At 46.2% G+C, this 24,590-nt stretch overlaps 1 protein-coding gene across 1 annotated transcript in view; it reads left to right on the top strand.

The window, feature by feature from the left end:
* LOC119966035 (A disintegrin and metalloproteinase with thrombospondin motifs 16) overlaps positions 1 to 24,590 on the top strand; it is a 320,047-nt gene that overhangs the window by 243,334 nt on the left and 52,123 nt on the right. Inside the window, exon 18 of the mRNA XM_038797188.1 lies at positions 18,474 to 18,600. Coding sequence (XP_038653116.1) covers positions 18,474 to 18,600 — 127 coding nt within the window. The remainder of the gene's footprint in view (positions 1 to 18,473; positions 18,601 to 24,590) is intronic.

The following is a 24,590-nucleotide window of genomic DNA, read 5'->3' on the forward strand; positions in this document are numbered from 1 at the left end:
TGGGAATCCCCGGTGTCTATCCTCATCTTTACTACCTACTCCTGCATACCTGTGATCTGTCACTCACCATGTGCTACCTTATCTATCTGTATTGTAGGACCTACTGACAAATAGAACATACAGTGCAGAAGGAGGCCATTCGGCCCATCGAGTCTGCACCGACTCACTTAAGCCCTCGCACTTCGTGTTGGGTGGGGTTACTGGGTTGTGGGGACAGGGTGGAGGTGTGGAATTTGGGTGGGGTGCTCTTTCCAAGAGCCGGTGCAGACTCGATGGGCCGAATGGCCTCCTTCTGCACTGTAAATTCTACGATTCCACCCTATCCCCATAACCCAATACGCCTGTAACCTTTTTGGACACTAAGGGCAATTTAGCATGGCCAATCCACCTAACATGCACGTCTTTGGACTGTGGGAGGAAACCGGAGCACCCGGAGGAAACCCACGCAGACACGGGGAGAGCGTGCAGACTCCGCACAGACAGTGACCCAGTGGGGAATTGAACCTGGGACCCTGGCGCTGTGAAGCCATAGTGCTAGCCACTTGTGCTACCATGCTGCCCAAATGCATCGAAAGGAGTCATATGAATAGTCCATTCTTAAGAGTGCTAGTTCTTCTGAGTATTCCTTGGGCTCCTCCCTCAGGACCTTCAACGTACTTGTGGTAAATGAAAGACACTATGGCTGAACCTTGGTGAAATTAGAATCCAGGTTAGCAAAGTGCAGTTCATGACATTCAATGTATCGGTCAAGTTAATTCACCATCAGTGACAGTTAAGTGCCAAGTGCGATATCTAATGTTGCCACCAGATCACTGCGCCACCCGTCTCTCCATTGCTCCATTGCCAAAGGCCAATATTGCTGCTACCCTGCCAATTCCAAGGTCTTCCATTGCTATCAGGGTTAGCCATGGATGCTGGTCTACTCTTGATTCCTGCTTCTTCCTGGAGTTCTGGGCTCTCTTGATCAAGGAGTGTGAGAAGTGAAATGAGTGCCGGGGTGGTCACCATGCGTTTTGCCTCCATTCTGTAGCAGCTTCCACCTTTCCACTGTCAGTTAATGCTGCCATTGTGAGCCCTGTTGGGGCCCTTATACAGATTCCACATTGCTTGTTACGGCATGTCATCCAGCCTTCTCCTTGTGGTTCATCGGGAACTGCTAGGAACGGCAACAGAGAACTCACATTCGGTCATCTTTGTGTTCTTGGAATGTGTGACTGCACTCGTCAAAACAATAGTGAATACTAGAGCAAAGAACAAAGAAAAGTACAGCACAGGAACAGGCCCTTCGGTCCTCCAAGCCCGTGCCGACCATGCTGCCCGACTAAACTACAATCTTCTACACTTCCTGGGTCCATATCCCTCTATTCCCATCCTATTCATGTATCTAATCAAGATGCCCCTTAAATGTCTCTATCGTCCCTGCTTCCACCACCTCCTCCGGCAGCAAGTTCCAGGCACCTACTACCCTCTGTGTAAAAAAAAACTTGCCTCATACATCTACTCTAAACCTTGCCCCTCACACCTTAAACCTATGCCCCCTAGTAATTGACCCCTATACCCTGGGGAAAAGCCTCTGACTATCCACTCTGTCTATGCCCCTCATAATTTTGTAGACCTCTATCAGGTCGCCCCTCAACCTCCGTCGTTCCAGTGAGAACAAACCGAGTTTATTCAACCGCTCCTCATAGCTAATGCCCTCCATACCAGACAACATCCTGGTAAATCTCTTCTGCACCCTCTCTAAAGCCTCCATATCCTTCTGGTAGTGTGGCGACCAGGATTGAACACTATACTCCAAATGTGGCCTAACTAAGGTTCTATACAGCTGCAACATGACTTGCCAATTCTTATACTCAATATCCCAGCCAATGAAGGTAAATATGCTGTATGCCTTCTCGACTATCTTCTCCACCTGTGTTGCCCCTTTCAGTGACCTGTTGACCTGTACACCTAGACATCTCTGACTGTCAATACTCTTGAGGGTTCTACCATTCACTGTATATTCCCTACCTGCATTAGACCTTCCAAAATGCATTACCTCACATTTGTCCGGATTAAACTCCATCTGCCATTTCTCCGCCCAAGTCTCCAAACGATCTAAATCCTGCTGTATCTTCTGACAGTCCTCGCTATCCGCAATTCCACAAACCTTTGTGTCGTCTGCAAACTTACTAATCAGACCAGTTACATTTTCCTCCAAATCATTTATATATACTACGAACAACAAAGGTTCCAGCACTGATCCCTGCGGAACACCACTAGTCACAGCTCTCCAATTAGAAAAGCACACTACCATTGCTACTCTCTGCCTCCTATGACCTAGCCAGTTCTGTATCCACCTTCCAGCTCACCCCTGATCCCATGTGACTTCACCTTTTGTACCAGTCTAATATGAGGGACCTTGTCAAAGGCCTTACTGAAGTCCATATAGACAACATCCACTGCCCTACCTGCATAAATCACCTTTGTGACCTCTTCGAAAAACTGTATCAAGTTAGTGAGACACGATCTCCCCTTCACAAAACCATGCTGCCTCTCACTAATACGTCCATTTACTTCCAAATGGGAGTAGATCCTGTCTCGAAGAATTTTCTCCAGTAATTTCCCTGGCACTGACGTAAGGCTCACCAGCCTGTAGTTCCCTGGATTATCCTTGCCATCCTTCTTAAACAAAGGAACAACATTGGCTATTCTCTAGTCCTCCGGGACATCACCTGAAGATAGTGAGGATCCAAAGATTTTTGTCAAGGCCTCAGCAATTTCCTCTCTTGCCTCCTTCAGTATTCTGGGGTAGATTCCATCAGGCCCTGGGGACTTACCTACCTTAATATTTTTCAAGACGCCCAACACCTCGTCGTTTTGGATCTCAATGTGACCCAGGCTATCTACACATCCTTCTCCAGACTCAATTTCCACCAATTCCTTCTCTTTGGTGAATACTGATGCAAAGTATTCATTTAGTACCTCGCCCATTTCCTCTGGCTCCACACATAGATTCCCTCCACTGTCCTTCAGTGGGCCAACCCTTTCCCTGGCTACCCTCTTGCTTTTTATGTACGTGCAAAAAGCCTTGGGATTGTCCTTAACCCAATTGCCAATGACGTTTTGTGAACCCTTCTAGCCCTCCTGACTCCTTGCTTAAGTACCTCAATTAAAACAGCTCGCTGCCTCTCTTGTCATTGCATCATTCAATGGTACACATTATAAAAATAACTACTTGTGGTCGTATTATTTGCTCAGTAGAATAATAAGCATTTTCTCTCTCTGTTGGCATGAAGTGGTTTCTGTCAGCTACAAAATAAACCTGGATATGCTCATGATCATTATGCTAAAGCTTTCGGAATAATAAATCTTCAAGTGGCATGCCCCCTTTTGAATTCCCTTGTCGCTAATGTGGGTCTTATGTAAGAGAATGAAGAATAATAAATTGGGCTGTGGCTCATCTATTCACTTCCTGACATCACCAACTCAGCCTCTGCAAACATACTGGTTGCAATTACACATTGAAGCAATTGTGCTAAACTATGGATTTTTAAAAAAACACTGTCCAAACTACCTGCCTTCATTGCAGTTGACCGAAGAATCAGATCTCAGCTACAACTAACGAGGCTTTCATTTAGCGTAGAACAAAGTGTGCAGATTGAGGGAGCGAGAAAAAGAGAAGGAAGTGCTGGATAACGAACAAAAAACCGGAAAGAGGAAAGTAGTGAGAATGGGGATAAGAAATAAAACAAAGTGTGCTGGCCATTCAATGCTAAATGACCGAATTCAGGAAATTAAACCACTCACGTTTCTTTCTTTGTTTTGCAATAAAGATTACTTTGGTTTAATTTAAACTGCTCCATTCACCTTCTGAGGATGTTCTTCAGCTCTTGAAAGGAGATCCTTTTACTGACAAAGTAAAAGTTAAATTCAGATTCCTTGGTGGATTTTTAAGTTTTTCTGACCCACTCATTTGTTTGTCAAGTTTGCTGGTGAGCCAGGGTGAAAATAGTGTCTGAGGGGAAAGGAATCACTGCTGAATGGCTTAGCGTTTAGTTGCTAGTATTGTCCATGAAGTATTACTTTAAAACTGTGGGTGCCTTTCACACCCACACCAATCTTAAACATAGTCTATCAGCGTTCATGACTGATAGCTTGGCTTTTCCATCCCTATTCAGATGGATATGATTATGATCATGTCACTGTGTGGTCAGGTTTGGGGAGATTTCTCATTCTTTGCAACACAAATTCAAATGAATTGGCTGTACTATGTGTGTGTTTTGTTTAAAAGGTCTCTTGCATATTTACCATAGAATAGCTTTCCCACAGGGTTCAAGTGTAGTTTTGCTGCACTTTTACTGTGACTAAGGTCAGCAATGGCTTCTTTGTGACTCAAAAGTAGCCAGGGTAAGATGGTTTATTGATCAGGTTTGTGTGCCAGTTTATTCATTCATGTTTTATAAAGCTCTGGGAAGCTCATTCATCCCACAATACACACCACTAACTTTGTGGGTGGGGTGGGGGATTCAGCTACCACCTCTCAAACAAAGAGCAGTGTTAAATATGTATTAATTAGTTACGCAGTTCAGATTTGCAAGTGATGTGTTACTTATTTGGATGATGCAGAAGATAAGCACGAATGATGGGTAACTGAAGTAGATTAACTTTAACCAAAGATTTTGTGAGCAGCTACCAGGAAAGTAGTAATCTGCTTTCGTCCATGAAGGACCATAAGTCCATTCGAGAGAGACAATTGGTTATCTAGCTCGAAGGCAACCACTCCGCTTTAAGCATGGGACAAGACATGGAGGTAGCCCTCTATGAACCACCATAACCGGTATCAGGGTTGAACATGTGCTGTTGGTGTCATTCTGCACACAACTCTCTTGCCATCTCACCAGTTGAGTTAACCAATCAAGAGAAAACTCAGGAGAGATCACTACTTTTATTAATGAAAGATTTAATACTGTGTGATTTATTTTTATTCAGACGGTTGTGAGGAATGCGAAAGAGAAAATTTGTCGGGCAAGGAGCAGGGGAGTCCGACAGATTGGATAATTATCTCAAAGGAGACAACATAGGCACAAAGGGATGAATGGCCTCCTTCTGTATTTTATAATACGGCCTACACCATCAGCATTCAATATAAATGTATGTTACTAATCTGACGATTTGCTGGTTTAGCTCACTTGGCTAAATCGCTGGCTTTTAAAGCAGACCAAGGCAGGCCAGCAGCACGGTTCGATTCCCATACCAGCCTCCCGGACAGGCGGCGGAATGTGGCGACTAGGGGCTTTTCACAGTAACTTCATTGAAGCCTACTCGTGACAATAAGCGATTTTCATTTCATTTCATTTTTCACGATCACTGCAATGGGAGAAGAGACCAAGTTGTTGCCCGGAATATTAGAACACCCCCTCTGCTCTTTTTCATTTAAAGTCATAGGTTTTTCTTTACATCCAATTCAAAGGGAAAATGACATCTCAATTGGGCATCTCATCCAAAGGTTTGCACGTCCACGAATGTAGCTCTCACATATATTGTCAGCTGGACATGTGTTCGGGACTCTATATGGGACTTGAACACATGACCATGTGATTCAGAGGTAAGAACACCTTCATAGTTGTTCCCATTATCCATATTTTGCAGATCTGAACTTAGCTGATGCACAATTTACATGATCATTTTGGTCGACGTTTGCTGACCCCAATATCCTGACTCCAACTCTGACCAGCGAACCTTAACCAACAAATTGAGCCAGTCTTGACCTTCATTGAAACTTTCTCGAGTAGATATTCTTTGGATCTGCGTTCATGTCCATTGGTCCATCTGTAAAGAAGCTCACCAAATGTCTTTCCATTGCTGGATTGTCATCGCCCAACGAGGTTAAAGATAATTACTAATGGAAGCTTGTGAGAGTCAGTAAACCCCAAAAGTCAACAATCTCCTTACACCTCTTGGTGTTTGAGTAACAATTCATACAAAAAGGGGTTAAACCATGGAGCATTTATCAAAATGGCTTAAGTGAGTCTAAATCTACAAAGTGCAATATCTGAGTTCCTTTTCCTGGGATCTAAGGCAGAGTACATAGAGTACAAATTGCTTTCCTTCCACATACCATCCATTTTAAAGTTGAGCTTTGTTCATTGGTCCCTAACATCCCCTTACACCTTGAAGGTAGAAAATATGTCAGTGACTTGCATAAATAATCAAATATACATCTACTGCAAAAATATAACTATTGTTTCAAGCATTGAGGTACATGTTTTTCTGACTTGGCTATCTTTCATTTTGACTGACAAAGTAAAAATAGTTGTAGGTTGAATGGGCTGTTGTTGCTTCAGAAGCTATTCATTTAAGTAGAGTGTCACTTGTGTTCACGGCTTAACACACTCTTAAAAGTTGTGACCCCCCAGTGGCTCTGTCAGAAAATATCCCGCTAAGTTTTGGACTTGCAATTATTTGCTATTCGTCTAATTGGAGAGATCAAACATTTTATAATTTTTTTTTAACCTCAAAAATTGAATGTGTGCCTGAAAGATTGCAGTGAATTTCATTTAATGAGGCACTGGCACTAGCACCGACTGAAAAGGGAGCTATACCATCGGGATGGCCTTCACCTGAACCTCACTGGAGCCAGTGTCCTGGTGAGTTGTATAACTAAGGCTAGAGGGCACTTAACTAAGTAGTGACACAGTGGGGGCTTCATATGGGGGGAGATTTGGCAAGTTAAAAAGGACAAGGTATTAATGCGGGATCCCGTACATAATGTTACCTGAGTGTGACAGGAAGGGCAGAGCATGGAAACATAAAAGCGTACCAGAAAATAATAGTCAGAGGAGGGGAAATGGCTATGATCTAACAGAGGTGTTTGGGAGGGGGGCGCAATGGGAAAGGGTTCAGGTAAAGGCAAATTTAGAAATCCAAGATAAAAGTTGAGGCAATAGGGAGGTATATCAATGTAGGTAAAGGTAAGCTGGGTGTGAAGCCACACGCACCGCCTGCGGTGTCAGTGGCGTTGGTGGAAAATATAGCAAGAATCAGGAAGGGATGTGAACCTCATTTGAATGGATTTTAATATCATTAGACCCCACCCTTTGTCCCGCCAAATGATTCCCCCTCGCTAAACATTTGCAACAGGTTTGGCCAGATAAAGCAATCGAGGAAATCGCTCGGGGGGTGCAAAAGAAAGAACAGCCCCCACGGGGCTTCTGGGGGTCTCCCAGTGCTATTGCCACCTGGGCACCCTGGCACCCTGCCAAGCTGGCATTTTTGTACAGTGGCGATCAGGTCGGTGGAGTACCATGCTAGGGGGGGGTGGGAGGGTTGCAGAAACCCTCCCATAGTGAATTGGGGCTTTGGGGAGTCAGGGGCCACTTCAGGGGCTCCAGAAATTGGTATGTCTTTTTTAAATGGTGTCCCGATCTCTCACTACACTGAAGTGTTCCGGTGGGCGGAAGTCCTCAGTGCAGAAAACGGGCTATGTGGGGCCTTGGCCACGTTTTCCCTGCTGAGGCCCCCTATCTAACATGAGTGCCGTTTTCTCGTGTATTTTTCGCCGCAGTGAGCGCGGCTAAAGGCACTCACCATGGGACTTTGTTCCCATTTATTTAAATCCCACCCATTGTCTCCACCTCCGTACTGCCAACCAAGTTTGTAGTGATAAAAGGTCAACAATTGTGATGGCTACTTTTAGGGCAAGGGTCATGGCTCCTGGCCTACCCACGAATGTTTCTGTTAAGGTAGGCAGCATGCAAACTTGGTGCTGTCTCATCATTTAAGTGATTGCAGTGTTAGTCTGAGCAAGTCCCATGCTGCTGTCTGCCTGACTGCTCAGCAGGCAATCAAGCAGCAGGTGCTGATCTCCTATGTTGCAGCCAGACTACTCATCTTAAAGGCAATCTGTTCATAACAATAATTGAATATGGTGGAGGAATAACACAGCAGTTTGTCTTTTACTTTCAGTAAGTTTGTTCTTCATGCTGCTCAGTAGAATTACAAACTAGTTATGGTTACCGCAACCACAATTGTGCCAGTTGGGTCCATTTATATTCTTTTGCATGTTGAATCAATGATCATCACCTGACTTTAATAAGTGTGAGTGTTACAGCAGCAGATCTTTTCACTGCCCCTGTCTGGACTGCTCTCTACCTTTCACACAGGAGTCTTTGGAGGGGATTCATTCAGTTGGTGAGTCAATATTGGGGGGATTGCTTTAGTTACGGTGTCTTTGTGGGGGCCCCATTAGTTAAGGGGTCTCTGGGGTGGTTCTCCAACTCAGAATCCCTGGGGTGGTCCCCCTATCCAGGGGCATTTGGGGGGGGGGGGGGGGGGGGGGGGGTGCAGGTTGGTTCGGGTCACCCCGTACTTGGGGGAGGTGGGGGGGGGAGGAGACCTAGAAATTATGGGGTTGTATTACGATGTGGGGCCTCTTTGGGTTGCCGGGGGGGGGATAATTCGTGATGCACATGGGACGGGGGCTGCTTTGTGAAGCCAGGAGCGGGAGGTGGGTGGCCGGCTGCAAGACCTCGCTATCACACGCATGCTCAAAGTGGCAGCTCGATGGCAGGATTCACTCGCGAATCCCTTATATTGCTCTCCATGCATACATTTGCGTGGCGAAGGAAATCAGTTCCAATTCGCTTCCAGTGGGAGAACATAGGGTGGGATTATCCCAGCCCTGCGCCGGGCCGGAGAATCCCCGCGAATGTGCCACGCCACCCTGATGCCAGCACGCGATTCTCCGTAGTGCGGAAAATCGGTGCCATTGGCGACGACGTGGTTGGCGCAGCGCCGTTTGGCTGCTCTACGTGGCCGGCCCGTCGATTCTCCGGCCTGGATGGGCCAAGCGGCCGTAGGAAAAGAGCAGAGTCCCACCGGCGTCGTTCTAACCTGCTCTAGGCTGGCGGAACCTCAGCATATAAGGGTCGGGAGGCGGCCTGTGGGGAAGGAGAGGGGTCCGACCCCGGGGGCGGGGGAGGGGTCTGTAATGTGGCCTGGCCACACCAATCAGCGGCCTCTGTGGCTGGGGGCCTCCTTTCCTAAGCGCTATGTTGCGTCGGGACCGACGCGTTGTAGGAGGCCACTGCGTTTGCTCGTGTTGGCGCCGGTGCCACTGCGCATGCATGGATCCCGTGGCGCACATTTTGCGCCGGGATCTGCAGCGTGCCGTGCTGGCTCCCTGTAGGGGCCACAATTAGATGTGGGAGCGGCCCGTTCATGCTGTCGTAAAACGCGATGGCATTTACGACGGCGTGGCACTCTGCCGCGGGATTAGAGAATCCCGCCCATTATCTTCCAAACTGAGAATCCCAGCTTCCATCTCTCAACTATCACTTTGGCAACCTCTTGTACTTCCCAGTGCACCATACATACCCAGATCGCTCAGTCATGAGCAGTCCTTGACACTCAGTAAGCATGCCTAGCATCCAGATGCACCAACTCTTCCCCCCCACCCCCCGCCCCCCCCCCCCCCCCCATCCCCATAAGCTTTCCGTCTCTTGTAGGACAAAATTACCATTAACAGAAAGAAGCAGAACAGTTTAAGGGATTAGCAAGGTTGCCAGCAGCTTCTGAGCCCTGCCGAGGAGATGTTGCTCTATATAATGAGCCAGCTGTAACAAAGCCTGTGGCAGCCAGAGTATATTGAGGTTGCCTGTGTTCCTGCCTTATTCCCATTCCCAATTCCTAGTTTACCCTCATCCTGCTTTCTGGCGGGATGTGCACACTGCGATGGTGTGATCATAGACGTCTTCCTTCCCACCCCACACCTTTTCCTCACTTCAATCTTCCCCTTTCTGATTTCCTGCTTTCAGACACCCAGGAACTGCCACCTACCCAACCACATCGCACTCAGGAGTAAACGAGGGAGGAACACCCACGCTACAGATGAAGGAGCACCATCACTTGATCTGACACTCACATCCCACTCAGATACTGGCACTGCGTCTACCTTAGAAGCTAGTTGAATTGAGGCCTGCACATGGTGAACCATCAGACACAAGTGGACTGCAGCCAGGCTGGGGGAGAGGATAGTTAGTGTGCCAGCTCCTCGGTGGGAGAGGGGTGGGGGCAGGGTGGATGAGGTCACAGAAGGTGGGGTTCAAAGGAGGATTCTGATGCGGAAGCACACTGGAAAACACTGATGATGATGCCCACCAGGGTGCTTGGTGCAGTTGTTGGCCTACCGGACAACTTCCTGCCACTGTTGAGGAAGATGGAGGTATAGGCTCCAACTTGGTCGAGGGCAGCTTGCAAGCTTCCCTTCCTTTCAGCCTCCACTTCATCTCCTTGTCATATTGCTGACCAAACAGAACTACAACTGCGGCCTCCATACCTGTTGAAGCCTTTGTCACCAAATGCTTTATCCTTCTTGTGAGAATGCGGTAAACCACCCTGCCAAATCCAACAACCACCATGATACTTTGGAAAACAATCCACATTGCATCCAAGGACTTGGCAATCTCAGAAGCTAATGTTAATCACCTTACCTGCATGCAAGGTTACTGACCATTTAGGTAACACTGGTGCTGGGTCCCTCTTTTTTTTAAAAAAGCTTGGCTTTAATGAGTATCGCGCAAAAGTTTAATGGCTCTGCATGGCCCACATTTGGCGATCACCAACAAATCAGTGACACAGGCTGCGCTAAAAACAGCTGAAGTGTGCGCCACTTGGAGAGCCTCCAGCTCCAATAGTGTATGCTCCAGCAAACTACAGATGAAAATCCACATCCAAAGATCTTCTTTAGGCCACCCCATTTCTCTTCGCTCTCCCACTTTTTCTGTCTGTACCTCATCTGACATTGAATTCACCCAGTATAATTCAGGCTCCTCTTATTTCACAATCCTTCAATTTTATTGGTTAAAGAGGCATACAGTTGCTTCTCCTAGTTACTCAGTTCCCAAATGCCTGGTTTGCCTCTTTATCATCTACTTCAAGAGACCCGGGCAGGTTACACAAGCAAAGGTTTATTTGGCACCAAAAGTAAAGGCCGCAACACAGTGTACAGCACATAAGGGTAGCAGGTGGGGCAGCAGGGTAGCATGGTGGTTAGCATAAATGCTTCACAGCTCCAGGGTCCCAGGTTCGATTCCCGGCTGGGTCACTGTCTGTGTGGAGTCTGCACGTCATCCCCCTGTGTGCGTGGGTTTCCTCCGGGTGCTCCGGTTTCCTCCCACAGTCCAAAGATGTGCGGGTTAGGTGGATTGGCCATGCTAAATTCCCGTAGTGTCCTAATAAAAAGTAAGGTTAGGGGGGGGGGGGGGGGGTTGTTGGGTTATGGGTATAGGGTGGATACGTTGGTTTGAGTAGGGTGATCATGGCTCGGCACAACATCGAGGGCCGAAGGGCCTGTTCTGTGCTGTACTGTTCTATGTTCTATGTTCTATGTAAGTCCCTGTTACCGATTATGCCGGTCTCCATCCAGGCTGTTTTTTAAGCACCAGATTCACGAGCGTAGCCACTAGGCCTCCGCCCTTCAGCAGGGAAGCTCGAACTCCACCAACCCCTTGGGTCATCCCCAAGGTCTCGTCACGGTTATTGCAACCTCAATGATGTTTTTCATGTACACTTTTGGCAACTTGTGACACAAAATATTTTTAAAACCTAAATGCCGAAGGGCAAGTCCAACCAATGACAAACGTTGTTCGATACCCTGCTGTGGCAGGATCTTGGCCAATACAGCTGGAGGCATGTCCGGTCTCAGACCTTGATGTCCTATTTTCTATCATACTTGAGTTTTCAGCTTTTTCTCATTATAAAATTCCTATACCCCGCCACCCGCACAAAGAACATGTGGAAGTATTATTGATTTTAAATTGGCAAAAATGTGAATTTAAGTCCCCTCATCTTTCACTGCAGCCTGCTTTTATAAACAGGCACAACTTTCATAAAAATTTGGCAAAGCTCTATTCTATGCATAATGGTGGAATGGGATAAATCGCATTGAAGCATATCATTGCATGATTCGCAAGTGATGCGATGAGAATGATTCATTGCCATCCACCCCACCCCATCCCCCCCCTTGCTACAAGATAAACCTTCCTCGTACTTTTACATGAGAATGATGCCCTTTATTAAGAAAAACCCAGTTCATCTTGAATGTTTTATAAAGTGAACAAACACACTGGCTATGTTACTATCACAATGGATATATTCATTGAAAATGTCAAACATAATTTCACCAATTAGCATGCTGGGCACGACATATTACTAAATGGATACTATGATATCTGGTATCCTGATTAATGTAATACTTTTATTTGAGTACAAGATTCTGGTGCTCTCTTTCAGCTCAGTTCATCATTATGGATCATTATATGGTGAAGTATTGGAAGTTCATAGAACTGTCCCATATGGTTTAGCTCACTGAGCTAAATCGCTGGCTTTTAAAGCAGGCCAGCAGCACGGTTCGATTCCCGTACCAGCCTCCCCGGACAGGCGCCGGAATGTGGCGACTAGGGGCTTTTCACAGTAACTTCATTGAAGCCTACTCGTGACAATAAGCGATTTTCATTTTCATTTTCATTTTCATATGTATTTACTAATTTCCTTTTTTCTCTCTATCTCTGTCCTTTTCTTACCACAGTTTTGTAAGTAGTTTTGTCGTATTTGTTGGGAACCCCAATTTGAGGTGGACATGAGCATTGGTTTCAGGCTTAATGGAATCTTAATAATGGATCTGTGGGTGGTCAATAAAATGGCATGAGTTCACTCAACTTAGATTTTGGTCCTCACCCTCCACTTCACTAGAAGGTTCATCTTCATCTGTTGAATGTAGTTTAATATTAACAGAATATTTTTAGGACTACAAAGGATTAAATTGAACTTTCTAATTATGGTACAATAAAACAAACTTTAAGAATAGTCTGATCGAATTGTGTTTGATCAATGTTCGGTACAACCCAATCCGGATTAATTGTGGTGAGATGTTTGATCTCAACAAGGAATGAATTTATTTTTTCTTGTAAAATTAGATTTCATTATTTGTGCAAATTCCTTATTTTTCCCCAATGAATATCCCATAGTTTTTGTTTTATTCTGCTGTATGATATTGAGAAGTTTATTTAATGAAGCTATTTAAATTAAGACGAAAAATGATTTGCCAGCGCTAAATAAAAAGGTTTTATTGATAATAACTGAATGAAACGTAAAACACTTGAACAGGTCATGAAATAAATACAGAGAATGCTGGTCTGGCAGCATCAGTAGAGAGAGAAACAGACTTAACGTTCCAAGTCTGTATGACTTTTAAGAGCTGAAGAGGGGTACATATGTGACGGATTATATAGTTGGAGCGTGGGATGGACAGTATGGAGCAGAATAGAAGGTCATGGGTAGGTCAGAGCTAAGGAGGGATTGAAAAATATGTCGTGGACACAAGACAAAAGGAGTGTTAATGGTAGCATTAAGGATTAAAGAAGGTGCTGCTCGGGGCATAAAGGCAAGATAGCATAACGTGTTAAGAGGACATCAGGGTGGCACAGTGATTAGCACTGCTGCCTCATGGCACCGAGGACCCGGGTTCGATCCCAGCCCTGGGTCCGTGTGGAGTTTATACACTCTTCCCGTGTCGGCGTGGGTCTCGCCCCCACAACCCAAAGATGTGCAGGGTAAGTGGATTGGTCATGCTAAATTGCCCGTTAATTGGAAAAAAAAGAGGACATCAAAGGTCAGTGCTCAGTGAAAGCAAAATTAAAGAACAAGTGACAGGTTGCCCTGAAGGAGGACGAGGGGTGTGCTCTGGGGAAAATAAAGAAAACAAAGTGGTCCAGGAGGAGAAAGTTCACAGTCTAAAATTGTTGAACTCATGTTAAGTCCAGAAGGTTAGAATGTGCCGAATCAGAAGTTGAGATGTTGGTTCCTCACTTAACGTTGGGCTTCATTGGAGCATTGCGACAGGCCAAGGGTAGACATGTGGGCATGAAAGCAAGATGCTAAGTTGAAATGGCAAGTGACAGGAAGGTTGGGTAATGCTTGTGGACTGAGTGAATGTGTTCTGCAAAGCACTCACCCAGGTTCCGTTTAGTATCCCCAATGTGGATGAGATCATATTGGGAGCAGTGAATACAATACATCAAAGTGAAGGAGGGGCAAGTGAAATGCTGCTTCACCTGAAAGGAGTTTTTTTTAGGCTTTGGATAGTGAGGAGGGAGGAGGTAAAGAGGCAGGTGTTGCAGCTTCTGCAATTGCATGGGAAGGTGGCATATGAAGGGAATGAGGAGTTCATAGAATCATAGAATTTACAGTGCAGAAGGAGGCCATTCAGCCCATCGATTCTGCAGCGGCCCTTAAAAAAAGCACCCTACTGAAGCCCACCTATCTACCCTATCTCCGTAACCCAGTAACCCCCACTTAACATTTTTTAGACACCAGGGGCAATTTAGCATGGTCAATCCACCTAACCCACACATCTTTGGACTGTGGGAGGAAATCGGAGCAACCGGAGAAAACCCACGCAGACACGGGGAGAACGTGCAGACTCCGCACAGACAGTGACCCAGCCGGGAATCGAACCTGGGATCCTGGAGCTGTGAAGAAACTGTGCTAACCACTATGCTACCGGGCTGCCCAGGAGTTTGTGGTAATGGAGGAGTGGACCATGGTGTCACAGAGGGAATGGTCCCTGTGGAATGCTGGCGGGAGGGGTGATGGGTAGATGTGTTTTATGGTGGCATCATGCTTGAGTTGGTGGAAATGGTGGAGGATAATCCTTTGAATACGGAGACTGGTGAGGTGAAAAATGAGGAGAAGAGGAACCCTATCCTGGTTCTGGAAGGGAGGGGATGGGGGAGTATAGAGTTGTGGGAAATGGGTCCGCCACATTTGAGTGCCCTGTTAACCACAATGGGAGGAAACTGCGGTTGAGGGAACAGGTAAGGATTATTACAACGGGTAATAATTTGTGCATTTTTTAAAACAGCATGGTATATGAACAAAAGGTGTTTTCTTTAGTTAGGGTATTCAGAGAAATAAAGGTAGATATTTCTATATACTTTTCTATTTCTATATCAGTTTTGTATGATTCTTTTAAAAGTATTCCTAAATTAACTATGGTCTGAAATCTGCTTTAATTTGCATTCTCTGTGAAGGAAGTAGAAAAGATGGGAGGCGATTTTCAGCCCACGATCACCATCAGATAGAATAGTAACCCCGGGGGAGGGTGGGGGGGGGGGGGGGGGGGGGGGGGGGGAGAGAATCAGGAGAGAATCGCATGACGCAATTCCCTCTGAAGATGTCACCTTTCCCGATTTTTTTCCACCCCTCACCAGTGACATCACAAGGTTCATGCCCACAAAGGACAAGAGCTTCATTTAAATGGATTGTAATACATTTTAATATAATTGACAGGCCCCCAAGCCACATGATTCCCCCTTCAGTGAATATTTATTTGTTTCCAACAACTTTCAAAAACAAGCAACCGTCGAGTGGATCCTTCCGGCGGCACAAATAGAAGTATGGCCCTCGAGAGGTAGAGGGACATGCCTGGGCAATGTCGTGGCAGTGCCCCCAGTACACGTGTCAGTCGGCTGGCTGTATCAGGCCCCGCCCCACCACTGTAAACCCTGCGCACTCACTTTGTTCTTTAAATAGGCTCAAGGTCTGAAGTGCAAACTAGTCTGTGTAACTGGAGAGCTATACACCAGTTTTCAGTCTGAACCTAACACTTGGCCAAATTCTGGTAAGGGTCTGCCCAAAGAGAGTGACCTGTCTTGATAGAGGAGCGTAGCAAATCAACATTGTATGTGGAAATAGCAAAATGAAAGCTAAAGTTTTATTAGACCTTTTTAGTGACAACATTTCAATTGTTTTGAATAATTACGATTTCTTAATCATTGTCTTTCCTCAGTACAAATCTTTTCAGCAATTCCCTAAATATAATGTCCGAACTCTCTGTCAATCACCTTTCCTTGGGCTCATCACAACAACAGCTTGCATGTACATACGTGACTTTAGCATAGTCCCTTCTGCAGTTACCATTTTTGACTCCGACCCTATTTTGTCCGAGTACTTCAATAAGGACACAGGGAGCGGGATTCCCCCACCCCCCGCCGGGTGGGAGAATCACCGGGGCGCCACGTGAATCGCTCCACACCGCCCCGACACCCACACGCGATTCTACCCCCCCCCCCCCCCAAAACAGCGGCGCGCGAATCGCGCTGGGCCACTCGGAGAATTGCAGCAAATGGCGAGCGCCGATTCTTCGGCCCGGATGAGCCAAGCTGCCGCATGTAAACGGCCAAGTCCCGCCGGTGCTGTCCACAACCTGGTCGCTGCCGGTGGGTACTCGTCGCAAAGGCTTGGGGGGTGGCCTGGGGGGGGGGGGGCAAGGGGGGCTCCGTTCCCGGGGGGGGCCTCCGATGGGGTCTGGCACACAATTGGGGCTCACCGATCGGCGGGCCGGCCTCTTCCCCTTTCCCCCGGGCCTACTTCCTTGCGCAACCGGCCCCAGAACCCCGGCGCCATGTTGGTGAGGGGCCGGAGCGCTCCGCGAGGTTACCACGCATGCGTCGGATGGCACCGGCGCCACTGCGCATGTCATCATTGGCGCCGGCGCAACTACGCATGCGCGGATACCTCGGTGCTCAGTTTGCGCCGGGATCTGCGGCTGAAGTGTCGCAAACCACTCCAGTGCCGTGCTGGCCCCCTATAGGGGCCAGAATTCAACATGGGAGTGGCCTGTTTGCGACGGCGTGGACATTCTGCCTCCATTTCGGAGAGTCACGCCCAGGGAGTCCACACCGAATTTTTTTTAAAAAAGAACTTTGGTTTATTTACAGTTACATTATATACAACTCCTGGTCGATCCCTACTGGGTCTTTCCTGGTTCGGTGCCTTACTGGCCAACCTTTTATACATAGCTGAATGGAGTTCCCATGCCCCTCAGCCGGGCAGCTCGTACTGCATGAGAATCACGGGGAAGATAATTCTTCTACCCCGTAGGTCCCGTACGGGATATGACAATGTCTGTCTTTCATTGTCATCATCTGGTTCCCGCTTTTTTTTTTCAATCATTATCTTATAGGTAATGTCTATCCTTTCCTTTGTTGTCTTTGTCCTGACATCTGGCCTCTCCACCTTTGCCTTATATTTACTACCCATCTTTCCCAAATGTACTTTTATCTTTAATTTCTACACTGTGCCTGGCTCTTGTTATTTGATCCCCGTGCTAAACTCTTGATACTGTTCTGTAGGGGAGGAAAGGTATCGACCACATCAGGCTGTTGCAAATGTCTAGTTTGTAATTCATATGTTTGAGAGTATAATTTTTATTTTGACAAGTTAAAATGTAAGATGATTGGAAAATTCTGATTGTGAAACTGGTAACTACCTTGAAGTAAATGCAATTAAAACGAGCTTGGAGTTAATTCCACTTACTCCACAAAGGCTGGGGCCATGTTGACTCAAGAAGTCAACAGCTCGATTGGTAAAATTATAAGACAGCAGACGGGCTTACCTAGCTGAAGAAATAGAGACATGGCGTGCGATCAAACTAAATTGCAACAGAGCCCCATGTCGAACACGTTTAGCCGGGTGTTTCTCGACACTCACAGCGCCAAGAAATACTATGCTATCGAACGGGACTTTGTTGCAATCAGGGGCCTCAGCGTGAAACGCCCCGTCGAGGCTGCACTTAGTTGCATGTATTGCACTGAGGTGCTCCGCTGGCTGGGACACCAATTTTAAATGTTCCGATCTCTCGCCCCCCCCCCCCCCCCCCCCCAATAAAGTGACCCCCACATTCCACCTCATATGGGCAGGGCATCCCCCAGCCCAATGCCCAGCATGGGAAAAATGCCAACCTGGCACTTGGCAGTGCTACCCCCCCTAAAGGAGGACCCCATGACACCTTGTACCTTGAAGGACAGCTGGAGCACTGAAGAGAAATAAGAGTAAAGTCCAGAGAGCAGTGATCATTTGAGTTGGTCCCATGAGGAAGTGAATGAACTGTTTGGATTTTGTAAAATAAGGAAAGTCTTGGATGGAAGTGAAAAGTAGCACTGAGTTTATAGCATAAGTCTTGATAAATTATGTTGAGTTAATGCTGTTTATCTTTTAAATTTCTCTCCATATACAATAAAGTTAGTTTTTGTTAAAAGTGGAATCTTGTGACGTAGTTCTGTCAGTTAATTACTGAATGGTTGGATTTCTTCTTTAAATGCCAATGGTCCCTGACAGGATTGTTCATCATACAAAATATATATATGTATGTGTAAATTATTTTTTTAAAATGATTTTGCGAAGTCAGAAGGGATATTAATGTTTGATTTTTTTTTAATGCCCAACCGCCTGTGCTCCTCAATCAGGATTACTTTCCCTCCCTTCCAAGGTACCTGGACAGAATAAGCCACCAGTTTTCACAATCGCTCTGCTCAGCAAGCTGCTCGCCAACAAAATGCTAAAACAATCTTCAAACATTTTGCAATTGGACATTTCATTAAACTCATTAATGTTTTCATGAAATGTATAAAAATGTCCTTTTTTCACTGCAGGTCGGATGGCAACAAAAGTCGCGTGTTACCGTGATCTTCGTACACAAGTAAACCTCTCTTTCTGCAATCCAAGAAGTCGACCAGCTACTGGAGTGATCTCTTGTAATGTACAGGCTTGTCCTGCGAGGTAAGAGCTTAAAGTACTAAAATAACATATTTACTGAAAATTTAAATGTGCTTTTTAACTTTCCTTTCAAGGTAATTTAGATGTTTTCATCCTACAAGTACTAAGTTTCAGTAAGGCCCATGGGGAGTTGCCACTACAGTGTCCCAGCCTTTTGGTGTCTGTGGAGGAATGTCATTAAGTTTTCTGATGATGATAGATGTTATAAATTATGACATTTCCATGATTAAAAATATGAGATTTTTAAAATAATCGGTGAATGCTATTGAATAACTCTTGGTACTAAAATACGCCCTTTTTAACAGATCATTATTACCAGGCTTTGTTGACTTTCTGATCAAAAAACGAAAAGGATTGTTACAAAAAAGTTGCCACCCAAAAATATTTAACTTTGCTGTAAATACATGAATTAAACTGAGTGATGTGGCTACATTCGAAGTACAATTGTCTAAAGCTATATGAGCATTTAAAAATTGTATGGTGTGGGAGAAGAAAGTCCTATTGAAATACATTAATCGCATTGTTGAGTTGATTTTAAACACAGACAACATGGATTGCATGCTTTGATTCTTCTCAATCATTTGTATTATTTGCTCAAAGGCTTCGAAAATGGGTCACTATTTTGATTTTTATCATGGTGTCAGCTTAAAGCACTCCCAGGTCAAGTACAGGATAGCAATGTTGCTTACAGTCCTCCTGTGTGGAACATTGCGCATTTTTGCATTAACAATCCAACCAATTTTGTTGCCTATGAATCAGGAAATAAATTAGGTTTGATGAATGGACAGGGTGGGGGAGTTGGCTTTTCAGCTTGTGTTTTTGTGCAGGATTGCTGAACTAGAATCAACCTGATTGACAGGCCCGGCTTCCAGTTGTGCAGGAAGCAGACCAGAGCGAGCTGTAGCCCTCGGTAATGGCCCTGCAGCTTTTAGTGGGAACATGGAGACTTCTCATGGGTTCCAAATCCTAGATCCAATGGGAAAACCTGACCCCCAATTGGGTTGCTGGGCAGGGGGGGGAGGCGGGGGAGGGGGGGGGGGGTTATATGGCAAGGGATCTAATTAAGGGATCAAATGAGCTGCCAGTGTAACAGGCATGTAAGTTTATTGTGGTGCAGACAATCTGAATGATCACCGAGTGGAACCCCTTCCAGTTCACAAAGGCTCCCAACTCACTTTCATGAGTGCAGTGGATGGCACTCTGGGTGCCGAGTAATCACTATGAAGCCACTGGCACACTCAGCCTGACTGACTTCATCCATCCGGTAATTTCATCACCTGTCAGAAGAGAGTGTGTAAGGCATGAGCTTGACAAAAACTGTGGGGAACAGATTGTGATGTACAGATCCCCCATTGAACTCCAGAAAGGAATGAAAGTGGGGACGTTGAGGGTCATTGTGTCTTTTGAGCACTGGCATTGGGTGGCCGTCCACACAGTTGGAGGTGATCTCCGACCCACTCATCTGGCATATGATGGTGACGGTGTCCCTGGAGAGAAGGAGCCTCCTTCGGCACTGGAGGTCGGCTATCTTGAGGTAATTGGACCGCTGCCTGCAGACCCTTCCGCCTTGTGCTCCCTGCTGGCCCTGCAGCCCCTGTGCCAGTGCTCCGCTCCCACAGGTCGCTCCTTGGGATGCTGCCTGCGGACACTTGGCCTCCTCTCTCCCTTCCGGCCCCCTCTTTCTCCTCAGAAAAGGTCCTAGCAGCTGAATATATAACACTTATGATCAGAAATGCACCAGGCATGTCTCATGCAGCTACGGGTGCACTCTGCTGAAATCGCTAGACAAAGATGATGGGAAGAAGTATTCCAGAAAAAAGCTATCCACGTGTGGAATGCACCAAGAATGACAGAGAAACCTTTCAAGTCTCATTGTTACGATGCCCTAGGCTAAGGCACAATTAATTCCAGCCCCACGTGACACAGTCACAACACAGTTGAATTAACCAATAATTCTTAGAATGTTTGGCCCTTGGCTGCCCAACAATTACAGTCATCAGGTTTGTAAGTTAAAACACTTTTTATTTATAACAAGAACTATAATGCAGCAAATACAACTGGTCAACTATTATATAATTCTTTATCTCCCACTTTAACTTGCCCCCACCCACTGTACACACAAAAGATGACAAGCACAAAGGGGTGTAATAAATAAGTAAAAGTAAGAAGAGTGTTTGTTTCAGATGTTGGGCTGGATTCTCCCAAAATGGGGCTATGTCCACACGCTGGCGTAAAAACGCTGCTTTACACTCCCGTGTTTCCTCAAAGAAAGATAGACCGATTCAGTTACCTTCAGGGGGCTAGGAGATACCTGGTGTAATTAACACAGCTTTAGCTGTGGATACGGGCCCCCACATTTCCGGTTTCAAGTCCACGCATGCGCACGGCGGCGGCCTCCAGCAGCTGCACCAAGTGCCATGGCAGACTCGGACCGTGAAGGCAGCTCCGTAATATAGGCCACCCTGATCGGCCATGCGCCCTTGTATCAGACTGGCCTGATCTGTGCCCCGGCCGCCCATAAGGCCCCCCATCAGTGCCCGATTCCCCCGCCCCCCCCCCCACCAGACATCCAAGCATCCCGACTGGCAATACCATGTTAGTTCCACGTCATTGGGAACTCAGCCGATCGGGAGTGAAGGATTGCTGGGTGGGCCTCTGACAATGGCCCCCCAGCCGTGCGAAGTAATTCACGATTGATGCTCGATCAATGACTCCAGAAGCGAGATTGGATGACAATTGAAGGCTTTATTGGACTAGATGTTTCCCCCAGCAGCGCAGGTACAGAATGCAGCTGCAAGGGAGACACAGGCTCTTATACTCCGCCGTACTGGGCGGAACCAGCAGGCAGGCTTCACCAATGATATTACTGTCTCAGATACCTCCCACACCAATGGTCTTAGCATCAACCTGGGTACCTTAACACCCCTAATACCGACTACCACAACGATTGCGCAGATATTCGGGGCCCGGAGAATCGCCAGACCGACGCCGGGCCCGATTACATCGCAAAATCTGATTCTCCGCCCCCGCGCCAAATACGATTTTGGCACGAGGCTGCAAAGAATCCAGACCATTATCTTCAAACAGACCTGCCCTCTAAGTAAACCTTCAGATCCAGGTCTCTGTTTTCAGCCTGTAAATGTTTCACTGCAGATTCATTCATTCAGGTTCTCTGTAGGTTCAGAAATACAGCAACTCACAGCCTCTCTTGAGAGAGATAGAGGCACAGAGAGAGAGACACACCGAGAGAAAAGGTTCTTTCACCTGAGCGTCCAGGATTCAAACTAAACTCATTGGGTCTCTGAAATCATGCCACTCAGGCAAGATCCAATCACCACCTGTTACTGAGCAGAATATGACCTTTTGGCCAATTCATTGGCCACCAGCCAATCAATCAAACCGAGTCCAGTCCCATCTCTTGGGTATCGAAAATTCTGAGTTCCGCTGTTCATACCTAGCAACACCATATACTGTGTTGCTATTTTGTGAATTCTTCATTTTCTCTGCTGCCTGACTTAAAGAAATATGCCCATTAAATATCCATGGATTAGAATGATAATGGTAAAAATAAAGAAAGGGAAATAAGAGAATCAACATGCAGGACCCTTACAACATAAACTTCACAACAAAAAACTTTAACCGAAAGAGACCAAGCCTTTGCTCCGAGCATTTTAATCCGGCCCTTGGATGATTACACAAGGGAAACACGTTGGCCGTTTGCCATGTGACCACCATAAATTGCACTGGCAATATAAAATGGCTTTCAATTGGTAAATTGATGGCCTTGATTGGCCTTGGAAGTGTCGGCGGGCATGCTTCCAACTCCCATGCGTGCCCGCCGACTGTAATGTTGCTCACATGCACAATGCCGGCAGAACACCCGTCCGACATCTGGTTCCATGATTTCACATGTGTTCAGGTCAGGTGCGAGCCTGTTTGCTTCAGATAAATTTCTGGCCCTGGTCCTTACTTGTCTTCTATCTCTTTTATCTTCAGACTGTTGTTTTCACCAGTTTCCTTCCATTGTCTGATCAATACAGGAGTCCTTCCCTTTTGACTGATTTAAGTGTTATAAATACATAATAATATAAAAGCACTGCCTTCCTTCATATGTTCACAGTGAGATGGAAACTTTAATTATGTGCAATGGCCAAAGGTAAACATTGAAAAAATTCTTCAATTTTTTTCTGACAAATCAGCTCTGAATGGTGATCTCTGTGGTGAGTGCTGCTTTTGTGGTCTACCTCTGACTGGTATATTATGGCCAGCAACACAGCTGTCTGGATCTGTGGGTGCATGACACTGGAAATTTAAAGTATTTCACGTGTCAGGTTACTCTCAATATTCAAAGCGGTTAGACTAACCAAATCCTCTGGGCTCCAAAACACTGTCGGGTGTTGAAGTGCTGTAGATCCGGGAGTTCCTGAAGTGCGAACACAGTTAAAAATGTTTCTTCAGCTAATATGAATAGCATTTCCTTGCCAGTTTTACCATCTGGCAGCAGCCATTCTGGCTCATGAAGGGTGATAGCCAGCAAGTATCTACCTTTCCCCATCTGATTACCTCATTAAGGTTCATCTCAATAATCAGACTAGACAAACTGTAATGTTATAGTCATCAGATTGGAATGTCCGATTCTCAGTGTCAAGTTTCAGCCTTGAACCTGCCAGCATCACAAAGTCAGCAAATTGCATGGTTCCCATTTCTTTTAAGTGTCAGCTACCACCTTCGTCATATATAGGCTTTAAAAAAACACCTAAAAAGCTTTATCACAATATTTGTTCCCACTTTATTGTTGCAATAATATTCTATGTGCATATTTTAATAAAGTCTTTATAAATTAGAAATTTCTCAAATAATTCTTCAGGTCCTTGTTGTCCTTTCTGCTATCCCCATGAATTTAAAAAATCATGCCTCGGCTTCGACTAATGTTGCTCTGTAAATGGCTGCTCAAGATGTAAGAAAACATCCTCCTAGGAGTTTTATTCTCTTGGACTTTCCACTCGATCGGAAAACGCCTGTCCAAAGATACTCTGCTAAAAGCCATGAACTGCCAGTGGGGAGTTGAATTCCCCGATGACATTTCTCTCATGCTGGAAGTGGGTCGCAGAGGAACTTCGACCCACCATTTCGAGCCCACTGTAAACCCACTTTTCCTGGGCACTTACTATCAGTGCAGGATATGGGTTCCCAGTGGAATTCCTGCCGCCTAGATGGAGCCTTCCGCTGCTGGGGGGTGCGTGGCTGAAAACCTCAGAAGGGGCCATCGCAAAATCACTACTTCAGCTGCAGAGGATACCAGGCCCAATGTAAGGGTACAGAAGTACCCCAAACTGGGTCAAGGCCCAAACAGGTCAGTTTTAAATTCTGAAAAAGAAGACAATGTGCCCATGACTGGACTCGCTCACTCCAGCAATGTCATAGAACATAGAACATAGAACAGTACAGCACAGAACAGGCCCTTCGGCCCTCGATGTTGTGCCGAGCAATGATCACCCTACTTAAACCCACGTAACCCGTATACCCGTAACCCAACAATCCCCCCATTAACCTTACACTACGGGCAATTTAGCATGGCCAATCCACCTAACCCGCACATCTTTGGACTGTGGGAGGAAACCGGAGCACCCGGAGGAAACCCACGCACACACGAGGAGGACGTGCAGACTCCACACAGACAGTGACCCAGCCGGGAATCGAACCTGGGACCCTGGAGCTGTGAAGCATTGATGCTAACCACCATGCTACCGTGAGGCCCCCTGGGATGACCCGTGGGTCATCACTGGGCATTTTTCCACAACTGCAAGAACAACTACTATCCTCACCATCACAGAAATGCAGCTAGGTGGGAATGGGAGACAAGTGATTCCCTCATCGAAGGGGAGTGAAAAGATTGCAGATGTCAAACTTCCTGCTGCTTTGACTAATTTTCATATTTTCCTTCAGGACTGGGTTGACCTAAGAATGAACAATTGCACACAGACTGGAAGGGG

The sequence above is a fragment of the Scyliorhinus canicula genome, chromosome 5 (genome assembly GCF_902713615.1).
Source record: "Scyliorhinus canicula chromosome 5, sScyCan1.1, whole genome shotgun sequence".
Classification (NCBI taxonomy): domain Eukaryota; kingdom Metazoa; phylum Chordata; class Chondrichthyes; order Carcharhiniformes; family Scyliorhinidae; genus Scyliorhinus; species Scyliorhinus canicula.